The sequence below is a fragment of the Scyliorhinus torazame genome, chromosome 4 (assembly GCF_047496885.1).
Source record: "Scyliorhinus torazame isolate Kashiwa2021f chromosome 4, sScyTor2.1, whole genome shotgun sequence".
In the NCBI taxonomy this organism is placed as follows: domain Eukaryota; kingdom Metazoa; phylum Chordata; class Chondrichthyes; order Carcharhiniformes; family Scyliorhinidae; genus Scyliorhinus; species Scyliorhinus torazame.
Window position 1 is genome coordinate 210,945,242 of NC_092710.1, and position 21,854 is coordinate 210,967,095.

The 21,854-nt window shown below is 48.1% G+C and overlaps 1 protein-coding gene across 3 annotated transcripts in view; it reads left to right on the top strand.

The window, feature by feature from the left end:
• ptprk (protein tyrosine phosphatase receptor type K) overlaps window positions 1-21,854 on the top strand; it is an 877,717-nt gene that overhangs the window by 597,083 nt on the left and 258,780 nt on the right. For all 3 annotated transcript variants that reach the window (XM_072499228.1, XM_072499225.1, XM_072499226.1), the window contains exons 9-11: window positions 11,001-11,110; window positions 14,660-14,861; window positions 21,737-21,836. In XM_072499228.1, the coding sequence (XP_072355329.1) occupies window positions 11,001-11,110; window positions 14,660-14,861; window positions 21,737-21,836 (412 nt within the window). The remainder of the gene's footprint in view (window positions 1-11,000; window positions 11,111-14,659; window positions 14,862-21,736; window positions 21,837-21,854) is intronic.

Sequence of the window (21,854 nt, forward strand, 5' to 3'; positions counted from 1 at the left end):
TAGGGAAAAGGGCAGCCATCTTTGACCGACTCACAAAGCATGCATGGAATAACATCCAAGCTGACTCTTGCGCCAAGATGTTGGTTTGTGGCAGCACGTTGGCGTAGTGGTTAGCACTGTTGCCTCACTGCGCTAAGGACCCGGGTTCAATCTCGGCCCTGTTCCACTGTCCATGTGGAGTTTGCGCATTCTCCCCGTGTTGGTCTCACCCCCACAACCCAAAGATGTGCAGGCTAGGTGGATTGACCACGCTAAATTGCCCCTTAATTGGGAAAAAAAAAAATTGGGGTACTTTCAAAATTTTTTTTTTTAAAAGATGTTGGTTTATGAGGTCTGTGTTCTTAGCACCTTATTGCATGGCTAAGAAACATGGACAACCTGCAGCAATCAAGAAATGAAACTCAACAACTTTCATCTTTATTGATGGAGGTACATTCTGAACATCGCATAAAAGGATAATTCATGACTGCAGCAGTCCTCTGTCAAGCATGTTGGCACTCTTCAAGCAGCGGTGACTTCATTGGCTCAGACACATTTGCAGGTTGCCAGACAGTTGTTTATCTCAGAATTTTCTGCACGGCAAGCTAGCTGGAAGCAGAAGACCAGTGGGGCACCCAAAGCCTTGCTCCAAGGATGCTTGCAAGCGTGGCAGGATGGGACCTATATATCGATTCTTGCACATGAGGAATACTAGCCAATTAGGGAGTTTAATGGCGACATTACTTATGTGCTACATACACCTAGACAACCAGTGACTACAGTAGCTTGACAACAGGCACCGACACTGAAAAAAACAACCCACAGCGACGCCTGACACTTGACATGTGCCACTTGCAGCATGCTGATAAGTGAGTGGTAGGGTTGAATTGAGCATTGGAGGTCAGTATACTAGAAAAACTCTTGTTTTTAAAAAAAAAAAAAAATATGTTTTTTTTGTTATGACTTCCTGCATGGAAAGACTGAACCTTGGTTTGACATCTCATCAAAAATACAGCAGTGTATTGTGGCATTCAATCCTGCAGTGGGCTTTGATCCCAGTTTCCTACATTAAGAGTCTTAATGCAGCAATCAGGTTAGAACGTTTCTCGAAGCTCAGAGAATCAGTTATTACTGTTCAACCTGTGTCAGCAAATATCGTTTTCGAAACAACATCTTGTACACAGGGCAGCTCCATTTTCAGAGAATTCCTGCGACTCTCTTGCTAAAAGAAAGCAGTATTTCAGCAGGACTAAGTGAGTTTAAGCTTGTTGCATCTATCTTCAAAGAAATTGCTCTTCCAAAAATGGAAGTAAGCAAAACAAAGACAAAAGCAAACATATGGGCAAATCAAGGTCCACGGAGAATGATAGAGGAAAGTTTTTTATTTTCATAGGAATCGGTGAGGACCAAAAATAGACCATTGAAATTAGGTTTGTACAAATGTTCACTTATCCCAGTGGACATGGATCTAGAAATGCCACGTGGGATAATTACCCTTATTTGGTTGAATGTAATTCAATATTGGATAGGAACCCATGCTTTATAAAAAGTGAGCTTATGTATTTACTGGCTGCAAATCATTCGAACATAGGACTTCAGAGTGGCAGCAGGCCATTCAGCCCTTCAAAGCTACTTTAGCATTCAATAAGATCATGGCTGATTTGGTAAATAAATACATAGAAAATAGAAGCAGGAGGAGACCATTCAGCCCTTCGAGCCGCTCCTCCATTCATTATGATCATGGCTGATCATCCAAGTTTAATACCCTGATCCCCCCCCCATGTCCCTTGATTCCTTTAGCCCCAAAAGCTATATCGAATTCCTTCTTGAAATTACACAATGCTTTGGCCTCAACAACTTTCTGTGGTGGTGAATTCCACAGGTTCACCACTCTCTGGGTGAAGAACTTTCTCCTCACCTCAGTCTGAACAAACTATGACCCCTAGTTCTGGACTCCCCCACCATCGGAAACATTCTTTCTGAATCTATAGCCTGTCTAATCCTGTTAGAATTTTATAATTTTCTCTGAGATCTCCTCTCACTCTTGTAAACTTCAATGAATATAATCCTCACCTGACTTGGTCTTTCCTCATATGACAGTCCCGTCATTCCAGGATGCAGCCTGGTAATTCTTTGCTGCACTCCCTCCACAGCAAGAACATCCTTCCTCAGATAAGGACACCGAAACTGCACACACTACTGCAGATGTGGCCTCTCCAGTGCCCTATATAATTTCAGTAAAACATCTTTATTCCTATACTCAAATCCTCTCGCTATGAAAGCCAACATACCATTTGCCTTCTTTACTGCTTGCTGTACCTGCGCGCTTATTTTCAGCGACTGATGCCCGAGGACACCAAGGTCTCACTGAATATCCACCCCTCTTAATTTGCACCCATTCAAATATTATTTTTCCTTCCTATTTTTGCTACCGATGTGGATAACCTCACATTTATCCACATTATACTGCATCTGCCATGCACATGTCCACTCACTCAACCTGTCCAAAACCCATTGAAGCATCTCTGCATCCTCCTCATAGCTCACCCTCCCAACAATGTTCTATCATCTGCAAATTTGGAGTTCATGCATTTAGTTCCCTCATCCAAATAATTAATATATAGTGTGAACAGTTGGAGTCCTAGCACAGATCTGCGGCACGGTAGCAGAGTGGTTAGCACTGTTGCGTCACAGCTCCAGGGTCCCAGCTTTGATTTCTGGCTTAAGTCACTGTGCGGAACCTGCATGTTCTCCCCATGTCTGTGGGTTTCCTCTGGGTGCTCCGGTTTCCTCCCACAGTCCAAAGATGTGCTTGTTAGGTGGATTTGCCATGCTAAATGAAAAAAATGAAATTAAAATTGTTTATTGTCACAAGTAGACTTCAAATGAAGTTACTGTAAAAAGCCCCTAGTCGCCACATTCCGGCGCCTGTTCGGGGAGGTTGTTATGGGAATTGAACTGTGCTGCTGGCCTGCCTTGGTCTGCTTTCAAAGCCAGCGATTTAGCCCTGTGCTAAACAGCCCCTTGGTGTTAAATTGCCCATGGTGTCTAGAAAGGTTAGGTGGGGTTACGAGGATAGAGTGGAAGTGTGGGCTTAAGAGCCGGTGCAGACTCCATGGGCTGAATGGCCTCCTTATGCACTGTAAATTATATGATTCTAAGATCCCTGTGATACCCCACTAGTCACTGCCTGCCAATTAGAAAAAGATCTATTTATTCCAACTTTTTGCTTCCTGTCACTAACCACAATTCCATGCGGTTTAACTTTCCACAGTAATCTGCTGTGTGAGACCTTGTCAAAAGCAGATTATCTAAATAAACCACATCCACCGGTTCTCCCTGGTCATGTCTACTTGTTATATCTTTAAAGAGTTCTAGATTTGTCAAACATGATTTTCCTTTTGTAAATCCATGCTGACTTTGCCTGATTATAGCACTGCTTTCCAAACGCAGTGCTGTGAAATCCTTGATAATGGACTCTAGCAACTTCCCTACTGCCAACATTAGGCTCACAGGTCTATAGTTCCCTGTTTTCTCTCTACCTCCATATTTGAATAGCTGGATTCTATTAGCTACCCTCCAATCTGTTGGAACTATTCCAGAGTCCAAAGAATTTTGGAAATTGATCACCAACGGAGCTACTATTTCTAGGCCACTTCCTTAGGTACTCTGGGATGAAGATCATCAGGCCCTGGAGATTTATATGCCTTTAATCCCATTAATTTCCCCAAAATAATTTGTCTAATAATATTAATTTCCTTCAGCTCCTCGCGAACACTTGTGTTACTAAGAACATCCGGTACATTATTCATGTCTTCCTTTGTGAAGACTAAAGCAAAGTACGAATTTAGTTCCTCAGCCATTTATTTGGTCCCCGTTATGAATTATCCCGTTTCTGACTGGAAGGGACTTACATTTTTTTTTATTGTAAATCTTTTTCGCTTTACATACCTATCATAATTTTTAGTCCGTTTTTATGTTCCCTGCTAGCTTACTTTCTTCTCGTATTTTTCCCTTCTTAACCAATCCCTTGGTCTGCCTTTGCTGAATTTTAAACTGTTCCCAATCCTCAAGTCGATTTGCTTTCTCTTGCTAATTACGTGTGCCTCTTTGGCTTAGTTTGGTCACAGATCCCTTTCTACCCTTGTGCCAAATAGGAATAAACAACTTTGAGTTCACCTATCTGTTCCTTGAATGCCTGCCTTTTCCTGTGCACTACCCTTCGTTCCAGTAATGTTTTCCAGTCCATCATAGCCAGCTCATGCCTCATATCATCACAGTTACTTTTGTTGAGGTTCAGGAGACTGATCTCAGAATCAACTACCGTACTATCCACCTTGATAAAGAATTCTACCATATTATGGTCACTCGTCCCCAAGGTTGGTTCTCACAACTAGATTGCCAACTAATCCTTTCTCATTTCACAACACCTAGTCCAAGATGGCCTAGTCTTTTGATGGTTCCTCAAAGTATTGGTCCAGGAAACAATCCCGTATACCTTCTAGAAATGTCTCATCTATTCCCTATACTAATCACCAAGACCTTTTTTAATAAAATAGATAGGAGCATCACGAGTTTCGTGTGGGCAGGGAAAGTTCCGAGAGTAAGGAGGGGGTTCCTTCAGCGTAGTAGGGACAGAGGAGGACTGGCACTACCGAACTTGAGTGATTACTATTGGGCCGCCAATGTGGCAATGATACGTAGATGGATGATGGAGGGTGAGGGAGCAGCGTGGAAAAGACTGGAGAGAAAGTCCTGTAAAGGGACGAGTTTAGAGGCGCTGGTGACGGCGCCGCTACCGTTCTCACCTAAAAAGTTTACCACGAACCCGGTGGTGGCGGCAACACTGAATATCTGGGGACAGTGGAGGCGACAGAGGGGTGCGGGGAGCCCTGGTGGGGTCCCCTATCAGGAACAACCATAGGTTCGCCCCAGGAAGAATGGATGGAGGATTTCAGAGCTGGTACCAGTTGGGAATTAGGAAGGTGGGAGATTTATTTATAGATGGGACTTTTGCGAGCTTGGGAGCATTGGAGGAAAAGTATAAGTTGCCCCGGGGAAATTTCTTGCGATATATGCAGGTGAGGGCGTTTACTAGACGACCGGTGAGGGAATTTCCGTTGCTCCCGACACAGGGGATACAGGACAGGGTGCTTTCAGGGGTGTGGGTCGGAGAGGGCAAGGTGTCAGAGATTTATAGAGAGATGAGGGAAGAGGGGGAGGAGTCGGTGGGCGAACTAAAAGGAAAGTGGGAAGAAGAATTAGGGGAGGAGATAGAGGAGGGTATGTGGGCTGATGCCCTAAGCAGGGTAAATTCCTCTTCCTCATGCGCCAGGCTTAGCCTGATTCATTTAAGGTGCTACATAGAGCACACATAACGGGGGCAAGATTGAGCAGGTTCTTTGGAGTGGAGGACAAATGTGGGAGGTGTGGCGGGAGCCCGGCAAACCACGCACATATGTTTTGGGCGTGCCCGGCACTGGAAGGGTATTGGAAGGGAGTGACGGGAGTGATTTCGCAGGTGGTGAAGGCCCGGGTCAGCTCTATTTGGAGTTGAGGAAGAGCCGGGAGCGCAGGAGGCGAAAGAGGCCGATGTCGTGGCCTTTGCGTCCCTAGTAGCCCGGCGCAGAATCCTACTCATGTGGAAGGAGGCGAAACCCCCCGGACTGGAGGCCTGGGTAAATGATATGGCGGGGTTCATTAAACTGGAGCAGATAAAGTTTGCCCTGAGAGGATCGGCTCAAGGGTTCACCAGGCGGTGGCAGCCATTTCTCGACTACCTAGGGGAACGTTAGAGGGAAGACAGATGACCAGCAGCAGCAACCCAGGGGGAGGAGGGGGGGGTTTAGTTTAGTTTAGGTCAATAGACAATGGGGTTTTGTTACCTGTGTATTGTTAAAAATTTCTGTTTTGTTATTGTTTCGTTTGCTTTGTAAGAGGGAAAAATTGTTGTTTGGAAAAAAACTTTCAATAAAATATATTTTTAAAAAAAGAAATGTCTCATCTATTGTACTGTGACTAATTTGACTCACAAATCTATATGCAGATTAAGTCACCCATAATCATTGATGTGTCTCAGCTCCACATTCTTGTCTGCAGCCTAACCCTTGACTCCCTTGCCTTTCAAAAATCTATCTAAACCAATATTTGAATAAATTTAGCCACCCAGCCTCCATTTCCTTCTGTAGATGAGACTTCCGCTCTCATGATCAGTGAGAAAATTCTCCTCATTGCTGTTTTAAAAGTATGTGTGTGAACTTCGTGTGCACCTGCATGGAAGTTGGAGCTTTTAAAAAATTATTTTATTGAGGCCAGGTTAATTGCTCAGACATCTTTAACCTGTCCTTACTCCGCTCCGAGGTCCCATCCTGCTTCAAGAAGACCACCATCATACCGGTGCCAAAGAAGAACCAGGCAACGTGCCTCAATGACTACCATCCGGTGGCCCTGACTTCAGTCGTAATGAAGTGCTTTGAGAGGTTGGTCATGAAGTGCATCACCTCCATACTCCCAGAACGCCTTGATCCACTGTAATTTGCATACTGCCGCAACCGATCCACAGCAGATGCCAAATTCCTAGCCCTACACTCATCCCTAGAGCACCTTGACAATAAGGATGCCTACATCAGACTCCTATTTATTGACTACAGCTCCGCGTTCAACACCATAATCCCAGCCAAGCTCATATCAAAGCTCCAAAATCAAGGACTTGGCTCCTCACTCTGCAACTGGATCCTTGATGTTCTAACCCACAGACCACAATCAGTAAGAATAAACAACAACACCTCCTCCACAATAGTTCTCAATACCGGGGCCTTGCAATGCTGCGTAATTAGCCCCCTACTATACTCCTTGTACACGCACGACTGCATGGCAAAATTTGGTCCCAACTCTATCTGCAAGTTTGCTGACGATACGACCATATTCGGCTGGATCTCGAATAACGACGAGTCAGAATACAGGAGGGAGATTGAGACCCAGTGGAGTGGTGTAGCGACAACAATCTCTCCCTCAATGCCAGCAAAACTAAAGAGCTAGTCATTGACTTCAGAAAGCAAAGTACTGTACACACCCCTGTCAGCATCTATGTAGCCGAGGTGGAGATGGTTAGCAGTTTCAAATTTCTAGGAGTACACATCTCAAAAAATCTGCCCTGGACCATCCACGTCGACGCTACCACCAAGAAAGCACATCAGCGCCACTCCTTCCTCGGGAAACTAAGGAAATTCGGCATCTCCACATTAAATCTTACCAACTTTTACAGATGCACCATAGAAAGCATCCTTTCTGGCTGCATCGCAGCCTGGTATGGCAACTGCTCGGCCCAAGACCGCAAGAAACTTCAGAGAGTCGTGAACACAGCCCAGTCCATCACACAAACCTGCCTCCCATCCATTGACTCCATCTACACCTCCCGCTGCCTGGGGAAAACGGGTAGAATAATCAAAGACCCCTCCCACCCGGCTTACTCACTCTTCCAACTTCTTCCATTGGCCAGGAGATACAAAAGTCTGAGAACACGCACGAACCGACTCAGAAACAGTTTCTTCCCTGCTGTTACCAGACTCCTAAGCGACCCTCTTATGGATTGACCTGATTAACACTACACCCCTATATGCTTCACCCAATGTCGGTTTATGTAGTTACATCGTGTACCTTGTGTTGCCCTATTATGTATTTTCTTTTATTTCCTTTTCTTTTTATGCACTTAATGATCGGTTGAACTGCTCACAGAAAAATACTTTTCACTGTACCTTGGTACACGTGACAATAAACAAATCCAATCCAATCAACCGTTTTCCATTTGGAAAAAAAACTCAAGAAAACCTGTCTGTGCTTCCTTTACAGTCACTGCGCTCGAACAGTTAACCAGTCTCTGAATTAACCAGTATTTTTTTTTTAATGTGGCAGTCGAATAAGGATTGGCAGAAGAGGGGAGACATTACATGATCTTACATGAGATATGATTGTAGATAAATTGGAAGGATGATTCTTTTAATTTAGTTTTTTTTCTCAAAGCAGCGAATGACTGGCATAATGAACAGTAATACTTCAACTCTTTTTTTTTTAGTCCAAACACTTTAAGTACTTTATTGCTTTTTAATTAAAAAAAAGCCTGTTTGTTTTTACTTGGAATGATTGTTTGGAGCCAAATCTTGTGTTCCCAGAGAGGGGTGCACTGTGGGAGAGATTTAGTATGGTGGTTCCCATGACAGAATAAGATGCACTGAAGTGCCCTTTGCCCTGGTAGTTCTGATGGAAAACATGTTGAAATAATATTATAGAGCTATCATTGGATTAAAATGCATACCTCTCTAATAAAATAAATGGTTACGTGTTAATTATTTTCTGATCAGTGAATACAGTTCTTGTTTTAACCATGAAAGCAGAAACCACTCACTTATGGAGCGAAGGAAATTTAAAGCTAATCCAAATATTAACTGCATGCTGAAGATGAACTGGAACAAACGGATGTAAAACGGTTTAAATGATAAAAGGAAAAACTGCCTATTGTGGATATATTTCCAATATTATTTACCAGAGAAAGATTTGATGGGTTTGGACAGGGTGAAATTAAGGTTACCTGCTTGCATCCAATTTTAGATAGTCAGTTCATAAGCATAGTTCCAGGAATAGCAAACACATCAATTCATCTGCCCTGATAAGATATTGGCTGGTAGGTATGCCAGGACCTGCAAAATCAATGGTGGCAGCATGGCGGGCGAGAAGAATTAAGGTGTGGTGGCCATTTATCACACTGGCATGCTTTCTACAGTATTGAAACCAGTAATATTGTGAATTGTGGTGTTTAGAATTCATAGAATTCCTACAGTACAGAAGGAGGTCATTAAGCCCATATACCGACCCTCCCCCCTGCCCTATACTGGTAACCCCATAATCCCATAGCCCCACCGAACCTGCACATATTTAGACTGAGAGAGGAAACTGGAGCGCCCGGAAGAAACCCACGTAGACACAGGGAGAAAGTGCAAACTCCATATAGGCAGTTAGCCGAGGCTGGAATTGAACCAGGGTCCCTGCCACTGGGAGGTAGCAGGGCTGACCACTGTATCCTCTTTACAGGAAGTTTGCCAGTCATTCACACATCATTGTGAAAGTGTCTTTTGTGCTACATTTGTAAAAGTGGCAAGTTCACCTCTAAAGCCATAGGGTCCCTTCTTCCAAACATGTCAGATAATAGGATTCCCATGAGGAGGGTAATAGAAATCATGGGTGAGTCGTTGCTAAGTCCAGTGGAGGCTGTGGTGCTGGAGAACTAAACAAACATGGTAGCACAGTAGTTAGCACTGCTGCCTCACAGCGCCAAGGACCCTGGTTGCCCTGAAACTGATAGGGGTGCATCTCCTTGAAATGATGATGGCTTCATTGTGGTAATGACATTAGATAGGCAATTTGTCCAAGTCAGGATGCTGTATGACATGGAAGTTATGATATTCGTATGACATTGTTGTTGTTCAGTGTGGTGGTAGAGGTCACAGGCTTGTGGATTGTACATCCTGCAGCCACAGTGTGTCCTTCAGTGGTAGTGTAGATAGTAATTCCAGTTTGTTTTGCATATCTTAACTTGCAGCAGGTCCCATTTCCCTATCATCCCTGTACCCAAGTACTCTGGCTCCCGGTCAAGCAATATCTTGGTTTTTAAATATTCTCACCCTTGATCTTGTCCATCTCTATCTGTAATGTCCTCAACCCCACCACCCTGCCCAAGATAGCTGCACTGCTCTAATTTGGACCACTTATGTATTGCCTATTATAATTTCTCCACCACCGATGGCCACACCTTCAGTTGTCTTGGCCCCAAGGTCCCCCTTGGAGCCTCCTTCTTTGACCAAGCTTTTGGTCATCTGACCTAATATAATCTCCTTATGTGGCTTGGTGTCACTCTTTGTTTTAGAATGCTGCTATGGATACCTCACGGCGTTGAGGACCCGGATTCAATCCCGGCCCCGGGTCACTGTCCATGTGAAGGTTGCATATTCTCCCCATGTTTGCATGGGTCTCACCCCAACAACCCAAAGATGTGCAGGGTAGGTGGATTGCCCGCGCTAAAATTGCTCCTTAATTTGGAAAAAAAAAAGAATTGAGTACTCTTTACAAAAAATTTATTTTTAATATAATGGTCCTATGGAACACCTTGAGACCTTTCATTGCGTTAAATGCACTATATAAATATAATCTGTTGTTCAGTAGAAGGCTTGGGTGGTGCTGAATTTCTCATTTTCTAATGGTTGAGATTTATGAAGCTGAGTTCACTTGTGCCTGATGGATTGAGAAGTTTTGAAAGGACATTCATTGCTGAGTATGTATCCAGTCTATATTCACAATCCTCAAGACTGGGACAGATTAGATAGGGAGAAACTGTTCCTGTTCATGAAAGGATTGAGAACGAGATGGCATAGATTTAAAGTAATTAATAAAAGAAGCATTAATGATATGGGCGATAATGTTTTCACACAGTGAGTGATTCCAATCGGGAATGCTCTGCGGAGAATGTGGTGGAGGCAGGTCCAATTGAAGCATTCAAAAGGAAATTGGACTGTTAGCTTAAAAGGAAGAATGTGCAGGGTTACGGGGAGCAGGTGGAAGAATGGAACTAGGTGAATTGCTCATTCAGAGAGCTGGTGCAGACATAATGGGCCAAAGTGGATGCTCCTGCACCATACACATTCTGTGATTTCCTGCCAAACTTTATGTTGAAGTCCAGCAATATTGTGACAGAAGGACGACAAACTGTTGTATTCAGCTGGAGGTTTTGGGATGCCATCGGCATTTTAACATACACAAAGTGAATGTTAATCCATTTGCCTTGCAGGCAGCTGCCAAATGTTGCATCCGTATTAGCAAGTGTACAATCTAATTTTGAATATCACAGGATAATTCAATTTCAATGGAATTTTTTTTTAATTAACTGATCCTCGGGAAAGCAGCAATACAGAATGTTTTCTTTTTCATTGGTGCTGTTTATTTAATGATGATATTTGTGTTTTTTCGAATTGCAGTACCTGGTCCTGTACCAAGTGATTCATTAAAAGGAACACCATTTGAAGACAAAATCTTCCTACAATGGAAAGAGCCAGTGGAAGCAAATGGTGTTATCATACAATATAAGGTAATAGATTTGGTTACTCATGACTAGTGAGACATTTCTACCCTCCCTTCTGCACACATTTTGGCTGGGCAATGGACAGGAATAACTTACACAATGTGCTGATCATTGTCCAGACCTCAGCTCCCAACCCATTGAAGCCTGGTTTCATTACATGGTCTATCCACACTCCCCAGAAAGGCTGTCCATCAGCAGGGGCTAGAGCCTATAAAAGGTGGGTTGGGGGTCAGATGAATGTAGATAATTTGGAGAACTGCAGCTCTACCACTGGCTTAACAGCCTTGGGGTGTTCAGGCTTTTGATTGTGCACAGCTGCCCGAATGCCTTCAGGCCAAAAAAGCCAAAGGGAGGCTACAAAGGAAGTTTTCATTTTCCTTCTCAGGCTTCCCTTGCTTTGCCAGCTGACTCCTTCAGCCCATATGTATTGAATGCCAAGGTACAAGATTCTTTGGGGAAACGACCAAGGCTGGCCACCTTATGCCTCAACGAAAGGAAACTGAAGCAGAATGGTGTGGGACACTTCCCTGTACTGTCTCAACTTCACGTCTATTCTTGTCCTGTACCTGGGAGCCCAAGTCCATCTCTGGCTATGTCCTGGAGGTTCCAAAATGATGTAAAGAACATATGAATGTTTCATTTCACGTCAAAGGCTTATCACCTTTGCATTTCCATTTTGCTCGGAATAGTCTTCAGGTGCTACAGGAAGGAATCTCTGGATCTGAATGGATAATTTTCTTTTAACAAGTAATGAATTGGACTTATTTTGCCTAATCTCCATTGTATTATTGTATTATTGATGATGAGGTACTTTTTAACGTGAGTTTTTGTAACAATAATCATTTCGGAACAAGCATTCCCTGTGATATTTCTTTGGCTATAAAGGTTCCTGAAGGGAATAGTTAGTTGTCTGTAAGGGTTAATCATTTCAAGTATCAGCTGAAAGTCGGAAAGCCCTTTATAAAAATATATATATATATTTCACAGGGTGTGGGTTGCACTGCTAGGCCAGCATTTGTTGCCCCTTCCTGATTTGCCCTCAAAAAGGTGGTGGTGAGCTATTTCCTCTTGAACTGCTGCCCATGTGGTGCAGGTAAATCCACAGTGCTATTTGGGAGAGATTTCCAGCATTTTGACCCAATGACAGTGAAGGAACAGTGATTCTAGTTTCAATTAAATTTCTGTTTTGGAGTATCTAGTGACACTGAACATAAAGGAAGCAGCAGTTTAATCAATACAACTATGTGTACAGAGGAACGCTTCTCAGAATGCCCTGAAGAGGCAATTCAACCATACACAATTTCCAGCAATCATTTACACCACCTTTGTGATCCCTCATCATTAACTCACAATGCACTTATCTTGGACAACTAGCTCGGTACATCTGCATTTACGGATGAGTTTACTAAATAATCATGGAATGACCTGCCCTTTACTATAAACCATGTCCACAGTTTATTCCAAAGCACAGACTTTGCTTATCTATCTTGACATTTTACAACAGTGCCCAGTCTTCTGCATGTCTTAGCCTGGCTTGAAGTCAGACAATCACTTTTATCGCAGTGTAGCTCATAGATCATTCATCAACTTACTGTATCCTGACCCAAAGATTACATTCCTTAGCTTATCATGGATGGCCCATTGGCTAGTCATCAACTTCCTGGCCTGACCAAAAGGTCACATTCGCTAGCACACTCTAGTGTTTTTTTTTCCTGTGAACAATTTTAAAATTTAAAGCATGCAGCTTAATCAAGCTTGGGTGATTCCATGATGCACCACTTCATTGGAAAAATCCCAAATTCATGCTTATTCAGTCATCCACCACATACAAATGGGACTTTGTGTCATCCCATAAGCAAAATGATGACTATGTACTATTATTTTAATTGCGTGCCAATTTTCCCTCTACCAGGTTCTGACTAATATACTTCATTCCCTATAGTTGTTAATATTCTCCCTGTTAATGTCCCACAATTTGGTGTCACAGTGATTAGCACGGCTGCCAGGGACAGCGCCAGAGACCTGGGTTTGATTCCGACCTTGGATGACTGTGTGGAGTTTGCACTTTCTCCCAGTGTCTGCGTGGGTTTCCTCCGGGTGCTCCGGTTTCCTCCCATAGTCCAAAGATGTGCGGGTTAGGTGGATTGGCCATGCTAAATTGCCCCTTAGTGTCCAAAGGTTAGGTGTGGTAACAGGGATCGGGTGGGGGAATGGGCCTGGGTGGGGTGTTCTTTCAGAGGGTCGGTACAGACTTGACGGCCTTCTTCTGCACTGTAGGAATTCTATGATTCCATCTAAAATACACTGTAGCTTATCATTTTTGTCTATTATTTTTGTTACAGTTTGATCAATCCCCCCTCTTTTAAATATTTTTGGAAAGTTCTATAAGGAAAGTGTCATACTTAATGTTTTGGTGAAATATTGTTACTCTTGGTTATGCATTGAGTTATCTGATACTTGTTAATTCACCATTATTCAGTTTATTGTTTTAATCAGAGAAGCAGTGTCGAAAATGTATTCAGATAAGACTGATTACCCAGAGAGGAGTCCAGGTAGCTCAGAACACAGAAGGGAAGAAACTTTATTCTCGAAGCATATTTGGTGTAAGGTGACCAATTAACAGCCCCAAACTCTTGCATCAACCGAATAATGCCTGTTGACCTCCCATCTGGCCTACCTCTCACTGGGGCCATTTTTGTCTTCGGCTTATGATGGAGCTGTTTACCCGCTCACTGTCGAGTCTATCTGATTTTCATTCCATCCATTTCAATAAACGGTAATCAGGTGGGTGATCTGCCATTCGGGGAATAAAAATGAAAATTGAACTCCTTCACATTTCGAATCTGCTAGTAGTTGGGGTACCTATTTTCTCGTTTAATTTTTCTCAGACTTTGTCTCTAAGCTGCTTACTCCTGTGAAGGAGCAGGGGCATGACCCAGGAGAAAGTCCTTGCTTAAAGTAGAGAGAGTGAAATCATCCAAACGTGATATTTGCAGTGTTTCCAGATACGATTGCTGAAACAAAATGACTTTACTCAGATTTTTATGATATTGTGTTTCGATTGCCTCACCTGTTCTTGACACATGTTTGTGATAAATTTAATCTGTACTGCCCTTTTACCGGACTCTCACTACAAGTCTGGTATTACCTTCCTTAAGGTTAACTACATTTCTGAGTTTTAACTAAGGTGGTTCTTGTACATCAAAAGGAGCAGTCATCCTCATGCTTACCCCTTGAACTCACCACTTTATGCTTTCCTCCAGTCCATTTACCGCAAATCTGCTTTTTGTTTTTTAGCTAGCTTCTTATCCACGTGCTGTGCTTTTATTCTTTAGTCTTCTGCTTTGCTAACAAGCCTATTAAGTGGCATTTTGTGCATGGACTTTCAAAAGGCATCATCAACCTGTTCATTGCTTCATCAAATATTGTGACCTTTCCATAAGTTAGATCAATTCAAAGATGTTAAAGATCAGTAATAACCTATCACCATTTTTTATTTAAGATTTGGTAGAGTGGTAAACTGCCTAATTATTTTATTTCCTTAATGTTTGGCAGGTCAGTTACAACAGCATCAAATCATTTGACCCTGCTGTCCAAGTGGCTGGGCCTGTTCGAGTGGTGTCAAAAATGTGTAACAGTACACACCATGTTTTCTCGCATCTGAATCCTGGGACTACCTACCGGTTCTTAATTAAAGCTAGTACAGTGAAGGGATTTGGCCCAGCTACGGTGGTTAACGTTACAACTAATATTTCTGGTAAGTATATAGGTTTTTATCAAAACTGAAAGAAACATAACAGTGCTTGCTAGAAGTTGGTTTAGGTATAATATTTTGAACAGATCAAAGTGGAAGTGTCTTGAAGTAATGTCCAGCTAAGTAAAGACACAACATTTAGAGTCCATATTTAGGTTACATTTCCTTTTTATAGAATTTTTAAACAATATGTGAAAATGACAAAGTTAGCTACATTCACCACTCAACAGCTCTTATGAAGTTGGCAATGTATTTGTCATTTGATACTTTTCAACATTTCATTCTGTGTATATACAGTTGACCGTTGCCATAAACCTGTTATGGGGACCAATAACTTTCAAAAAGATATTTGAATTTTTAGTGACTGACTGGGAAGATCACGTGACACTACTTCACATTTTAAGACTTCTACTGTGACAAACAAACAAAAAGCAACATTAACTAAACACTATTTCAGTATGCAACTTGTACTGTAAACATTTTCCATTTAATTTTTAAAATTATCAAAATCTCCCTCAATAGTTCTGCTTTACACAGTTCCCTATGTGGACACTTCATTCGCCAGGAACCATTCCAAAGCAATTCTCAGTTCCCAAAGGCTTGTTTCCCTTTTCCTTTTCTGGGCAGATAATTTTTAAACCTCAAAATGAATTTCACAGTGGGTCACCATGGAGATGCTACCTTCTAGACAATGCTAGACAAATCTTCCAGCCTCAATGAAATCCTCACCAACATGATTTCTTTAATCTGAGCATGAGCTTCCACCAACCTGTGTAGTAAATGATAGGGGCTGGCTGCTCTCATCACGGTAGCAAAGTGGTTCGCCCAGTTGCTTCACAGCTCCAGGGTCCCAGGTTCGATTTCAGGCTTGGGCCACAGTCTGTGAGGAATCTGCAGGTTCTCCCCGTGTGTGCGTGGGTTTCCTCCGGGTGCTCTGGTTTCATCCCACTGTCCAAAGACGTGCAGGTTAGGTGCCCCTCTCCATCGTGCGCCCCCCTCCCCGTTGAGCGCACCCCACCCGTCATGCGCCATCCTCCCCGTTGCGCGCCCTCCTGCCTGTTGTGCGCCCACTCCCCATCACGTGCCACCCTCTCCATCACGTGCCACCCTCTCCATCACGTGCCACCCTCTCCATCACGTGCCACCCTCTCCATCGCATGCCACCCTCTCCATCGCATGCCACCCTCTGCATCGCGCGCCCACCTCCCCGTACGCGCGCCCCCTCCCCGTACACGCACCCCCCTCACCGTACGCGCACCACCCTCCCCGTACGCGCACCCCCCTCCCCGTACGTGCACCCCAGTCCCTGTACGCGTGCCTCCTCCCCGTACACGTGCCTCCTCCCCGTACGCGTGCCCCCCTCCCCGTACGCGCGCCCACCTCCCCGTACGCACACCCCCCTCCCCGTATGCGCGCCCCCTCCCCGTACGCGGCCCCCCTCCCCGTACACGGCCCCCCTCCCCGTACGCACGCCCCCCTCCCCGTACGCACGCCCCCCTCCCCGTACGCACGCCCCCTCCCCGTATGCGCGCCCCCTCCCCGTATGCGCGCCCCCTCCCCGTATGCGCGCCCCCTCCCCGTATGCGCGCCCCCTCCCCGTACGCGTGCCCCCCTCCCAGTACGCGCGCCTCCCTCCCTGTACGCGCGCCCCCCTCCCTGCACACGCGCCCCCTCCCTGCACGCGCGCCCCCTCCCCGTACGCGCGCCCCCTCCCCGTACGCGCGCCCCCTACCCGTACGCGCGCCCCCTACCCGTACGCGCTCCCCCCCTCCCCGTCGCGCGCTCCCCCCTCCCCGTCGCGCGCTCCCCCCTCCCCGTCGCGCGCTCCCCCCTCCCCGTCGCGCGCCCCCCCCTCCCCGTCGCGCGCTCCCCCCCTCCCCTTCGCGCGCTCCCCCCCTCCCCGTCGCGCGCTCCCCCCCTCCCCGTCGCGCGCTCCCCCCCTCCCCGTCGCGCGCTCCCCCCTCCCCGTCGCGCGGTCCCCCCTCCCCGTCGCGCGCTCCCCCCCTCTCCGTCGCGCGCTCCCCCCTGCCCGTCGCGCGGTCCCCCCTCCCCGTCGCGCGCTCCGCCCTCCCCGTCGCGCGCTCCCCCCTCCCCGTCGCGCGCTCCCCCTCCCCGTCGCGCGCTCCCCCCTCCCCGTCGCGCGCTCCCCCCCTCCCCGTCGCGCGCTCCCCCCTCCCCGTCGCGCGCTCCCCCCTCCCCGTCGCGCGCTCCCCCCCCTCCCCGTCGCACGCTCCCCCCCTCCCCGTCGCGCGCTCCCCCCCTCCCCGTCGCGCGCTCCCCCCCTCCCCGTCGCACGCTCCCCCCTCCCCGTCGCGCGCTCCCCCCTCCGCGTTATGCGCACCCCCCCTCCCCGTCGCGTGCTCCCCCCTCCCCGTCGCGCGCTCCCCCCTCCCCGTCGCGCGCCCCCCCCCTCCCCGTCGCGCCCTCCCCCCCTCCCCGTCGCGCCCTCCCCCCTCCCCGTCGCGCTCTCCCCCCTCCCCGTCGCGCCCCCCCCTCCCCGTCGCGCCCTCCCCCCTCCCCGTCGCGCCCCCCCGTCGCGCCCTCCCCCCTCCCTGTCGTGCGCTCCCCTCCTCCCCGTCGCGTGCTCCCCCCTCCCCGTCGCGCTCCCCCCTCTCCGTCGCGCGCTCCCCCCTCTCCGTCGCGCACTCCCCCCTCTCCGTCGCGCGCTCCCCCCTCTCCGTCGCGCGCTCCCCCCTCTCCGTCGCGCGCTCCCCCCCCCTCCCCGTCGCCGCTCCCCCCCTCCCGGTCGCGCGCATCCCCCCTCCCCGTCGCGCTCTCCCCCCTCTCCGTCGCGCACTTCCCCCCTCTCCGTCGCGCGCTCCCCCCTCTCCGTCGCGCGCTCCCCACTCTCCGTCGCGCGCTCCCCCCCTCTCCGTCGCGCGCTCCCCCCCCTCCCCGTCGCCGCTCCCCCCCTCCCGGTCGCGCGCATCCCCCCTCCCCGTCGCGCTCTCCCCCCTCCCCTTCGCGCACTCCCCCCTCCCCGTCGCGCGCTCCCCCCTCCCCGTCGCGCGCTCCCCCCTCCCTGTCGTGCCCTCCCCGTCGCGTCCTCCCCCCCCCCGTCGCGCCCTCCCCCCTCCCTTTTGCGCCCTCCCCCCTCCCCGTCGTGCGCTCCCCTCCTCCCCGTCGTGCGCTCCCCTCCTCCCCGTCGCGCGCTCCCCTCCTCCCCGTCGCGCGCTCCCCTCCTCCCCGTCGCGCGCTCCCCCTCCCCGTCGCGCGCTCCCCGTCACGCGCTCCCCCCTCCCCGTCGCGCGCTCCCCCCCCTCCCCTTCGCGCGCTCCCCCCTCCACATCGCGCACATCCCCCCTCCCCGTTGCGCGCTTCCCCCCTCCCCGTTGCGCGCTTCCCCCTCCCCGTCGCGCGCTCCCCCCTCCCCGTCGCGCGCTCCCCCCTCCCCGTCGCGCGCTCCCCCCTCCCCGTCGCGCGCTCCCCCCTCCCCGTCGCGCCCTCCCCCCTCCCCGTCGCGCCCTCCCCCCTCCCCGTCGCGCCCTCCCCCTCCCCGTTGCGCCCTCCCCCCTCCCCGTCGTGCGCTCTCCTCCTCCCCGTCGTGCACTCTCCTCCTCCCCGTCGTGCGCTCTCCTCCTCCCCGTCGTGCGCTCTCCTCCTCCCCGTCGCGCGCTCCCCCTCCCCGTCGCGCGCTCCCCCCCTCCACGTCGCGCGCTCCCCCCCTCCACGTCGCGCACATCCCCCCTCCCCGTCGCGCACATCCCCCCCTCCCCGTCGCGCGCTCCCCCCTCCCCGTCGCGCGCTCCCCCCTCCCCGTCGCGCCCTCCCCCCTCCCCGTCGCGCCCTCCCCCCTCCCCGTCGCGCCCTCCCCCCTCCCCGTCGCGCCCTCCCCCCTCCCCGTCGCGCCCTCCCCCCTCCCCGTCGCGCCCTCCCCCTTCCCCGTCGCGCCCTCCCCCTTCCCCGTCGCGCCCTCCCCCTTCCCCGTCGTGCCCTCCCCTCTCCCCGTCGCGCCCTCCCCCTCCCCGTCGCACTCTTCCCCCCCCCTCCCCGTCGCGCGCTCTCCCCCCCCTCCCCGTCGCGCTCTCCCCCCCTCCCCGTCGCGCTCTCCCCCCCCCTCCCCGTCGCGCTCTCCCCCCCTCCCCGTCGCGCTCTTCCCCCCCTCCCCGTCGCGCTCTTCCCCCCCCCCCCCCGTCGCGCTCTCCCCCCCTCCCCGTCGCGCGCTCCCCCCCCCCCTCCCTGTCGCGCGCATCACCCCCCTCCCCCCTTTACAGGCAAATTGCCCCGGGCAATTTGGGTTGCGTTCTCTTAGAGCCATAGAATAGAATCCTACAGTGCTGAAGGAGGCGATCCAGCCCATCGAGATTGCATAAACCCTTCGAATCAGCACCCTACCCGGCCCAATCCGCCGCCACATCCCTGTAATCCTGGAACCCGGAGCCCACAGAAGAAATCCACGCAGGCACGGGGAGAACGTGCAGATTCCACACAGTCACCCGAGGCCGGAACTGCTAACCGCTGTGCCCCTGTGCCATCGCCCCCTTCCCCGTTGCACCCCCACCCCCTCTTCAACACTCACTTCTTCTCTGTCTCTTCTTTCCCTTCTCTCCCTAATATTCTTGCAGATTCTTAATATCTGTGAGGTTAAGGAATAGTTTGGGTAGAACTGCAGCCTGATACTACAATGGATTCCAATGGACTATTTCCAATAACCAATTAGCATCTCATGGGTATTATGTTCAGAAATGCGGATTCATTATCTTCTCTTCATTCAGGCTTCACCACCTGCAACCCCCCCCCCCCCCTCCCCAAACTGCTTTCAGTTTTCAATTAAAGACGGACATCGTGCGACAATCACCAGGCAGGAGTGTTCCCTTCCAGTCGGGGAACACTTCAGCAGTCAAGGGCATTCAGCCTCTGATCTCCGGGTAAGCGTTCTCCAAGGCGGCCTTCAGGATGCACGACAGCGCAGAATCGCCGAGCAGAAACTTATAGCCAAGTTCCGCACACATGAGTGCGGCCTCAACCGGGACCTGGGATTCATGTCGCATTACATTCATCCCCCACCATCTGGCCTGCGAAATCCTACCAACTGTCCTGGCTTGACACAATTCACACCTCTTTAACCTGGGGTTACCCCATCTCTGGATCTGTAAAGATTTAATCACCTGCTAATGCTCGCATTCCAAGCATTGTCTGGCATCTTTGAATCTGTCTATATATGTTTCTGGACCATACCTCTTCATTCACCTGAGGAAGGAGCAGCGCTCGGAAAGCTAGTGACATCGAAACAAACCTGTTGGACTTTAACCTGGTGTTGTAAAACTTCTTACTGTGCTCACCCCAGTCCAACGCCGGCATCTCCACATCATGACTTATAAACCTGACATTTCTAACACCTCTGAGAAGTGGAGAGGAGCCCTACCTAAATTTAGTATTGACGTTCTGGCCATTGTCTCCTGGTGTGAATATCTTGCATCGTCTGCCCTGTAAGGGAACCAGGGTCTGCTCTAACAATCACGCTATCCAAGCTTGTGTCATGCAGGATTCAAAGCTATTCACATGCCGCCCTTCATTCCACCATTTTACTCCACATTAAAGAGTTTGTTCAAGCGTAGCAGTTTCATAAACTTTATATTGGAACATATTTTGAAAGATTATTCATTCGTTTTTCATAAAACAACTGTTTTGCTGCATTTCATTGTTTTTTTTACCCAGCAAAAAGTGTATGACACTTGGAAACATATTTTAATGTATTTTTAACATTAAATCGCTGCTTCTGCAGTGTTTGTAGAGTCGCTTAACATTCAGGACATGCAACATCAGAATTAAAAGATAATTAATGAGCTTGTTGTTTGCAAAAATTTTGATTGAGAAAAGTCAGTGAAGACCAACGGCTCTGCAGTATGAGGTTCATAGGCTCTCTATTCAAAAAAAGTATCATATCCTTAGTGAAGCAAATGCTTTGATCAAAATAACCAAAATCTCTTGAATGCACAGCCAATTTCCAGTTTACAAATTTAAAGCTATTAAAGCAACCTTTCTTTCTGAATAAAACATTGATTAATTTCAATGAATTTGAGGTGGGCTACAGTCCTTCAAAGACACAATTACCGTGTGCTGAATTTTAAAGGTTACCTGGGGCAAAAAACGAGATATAACTGTTTAAAAATTACTTTTGATTAATCTGCATCCATATTTTCGTTCATATAATTCTATGCAGGATAAAAGTGAAATGTTACTTTTCTATGACTCTTATCAGAATGCAGTTTATAAAATATATATTGAAATAATTGCATCGTCTTTTATCCATTTCATTTACATAGTTCTAAATGGTAAGAGAAAAGAGCATTAAAAAGTAGGAGGACATATGGTAGCTTACATTGGATTCTTTGAAATTCTGCAGCTCCGTAACCACTTAATATGCTTTGTGCATTCATTATTTTACTATATTATAACATATGAAACCATCTTTTCATTGTGCAAAATTATTTCATAATGGATTAAATTTATTTTTAGGCATTGTAAAGTAAAAAGATGTCCCAATGACATGTCACAATTTCAATATGTGACAAGTCCTTAATGTTAGTTGTGCTTAAGGGGGAGCACTGAACAAAGGCTAATTTTCCCAGTGGGAAGAAGATTGCAGTTATTTTCCCAAGCAGCTTTCATGTACTTACCCAGCTGCTTTATGATGATAGAATGTAAAGAGGCTTTTTCCCCCTTCCTTTCCCTGGAGAAAACGTATGCTTACAATATTAAACACTAGATTTCAACACATTTTTATCTTCCAGGACTTTGAGCAGAACTACTTCAATTTGCATGTTTTTTGCTTTCCAAAACCTTTCACATTAATGAACATCATAGTGCTTAGAATTTGTTTTATGGAATAAGATTATTTCCATGTAATCTTTATTTTTCTAATTAAATTTCAACAGCTCCCACTTTACCTGACTATGAAGATGCAATTCTTAATGAAACAGCAACCACAATAACTGTCATGCTGAGACCTGCACAGGCTAAAGGTGCTCCAATCAGGTAAATTTATTAGCAAAG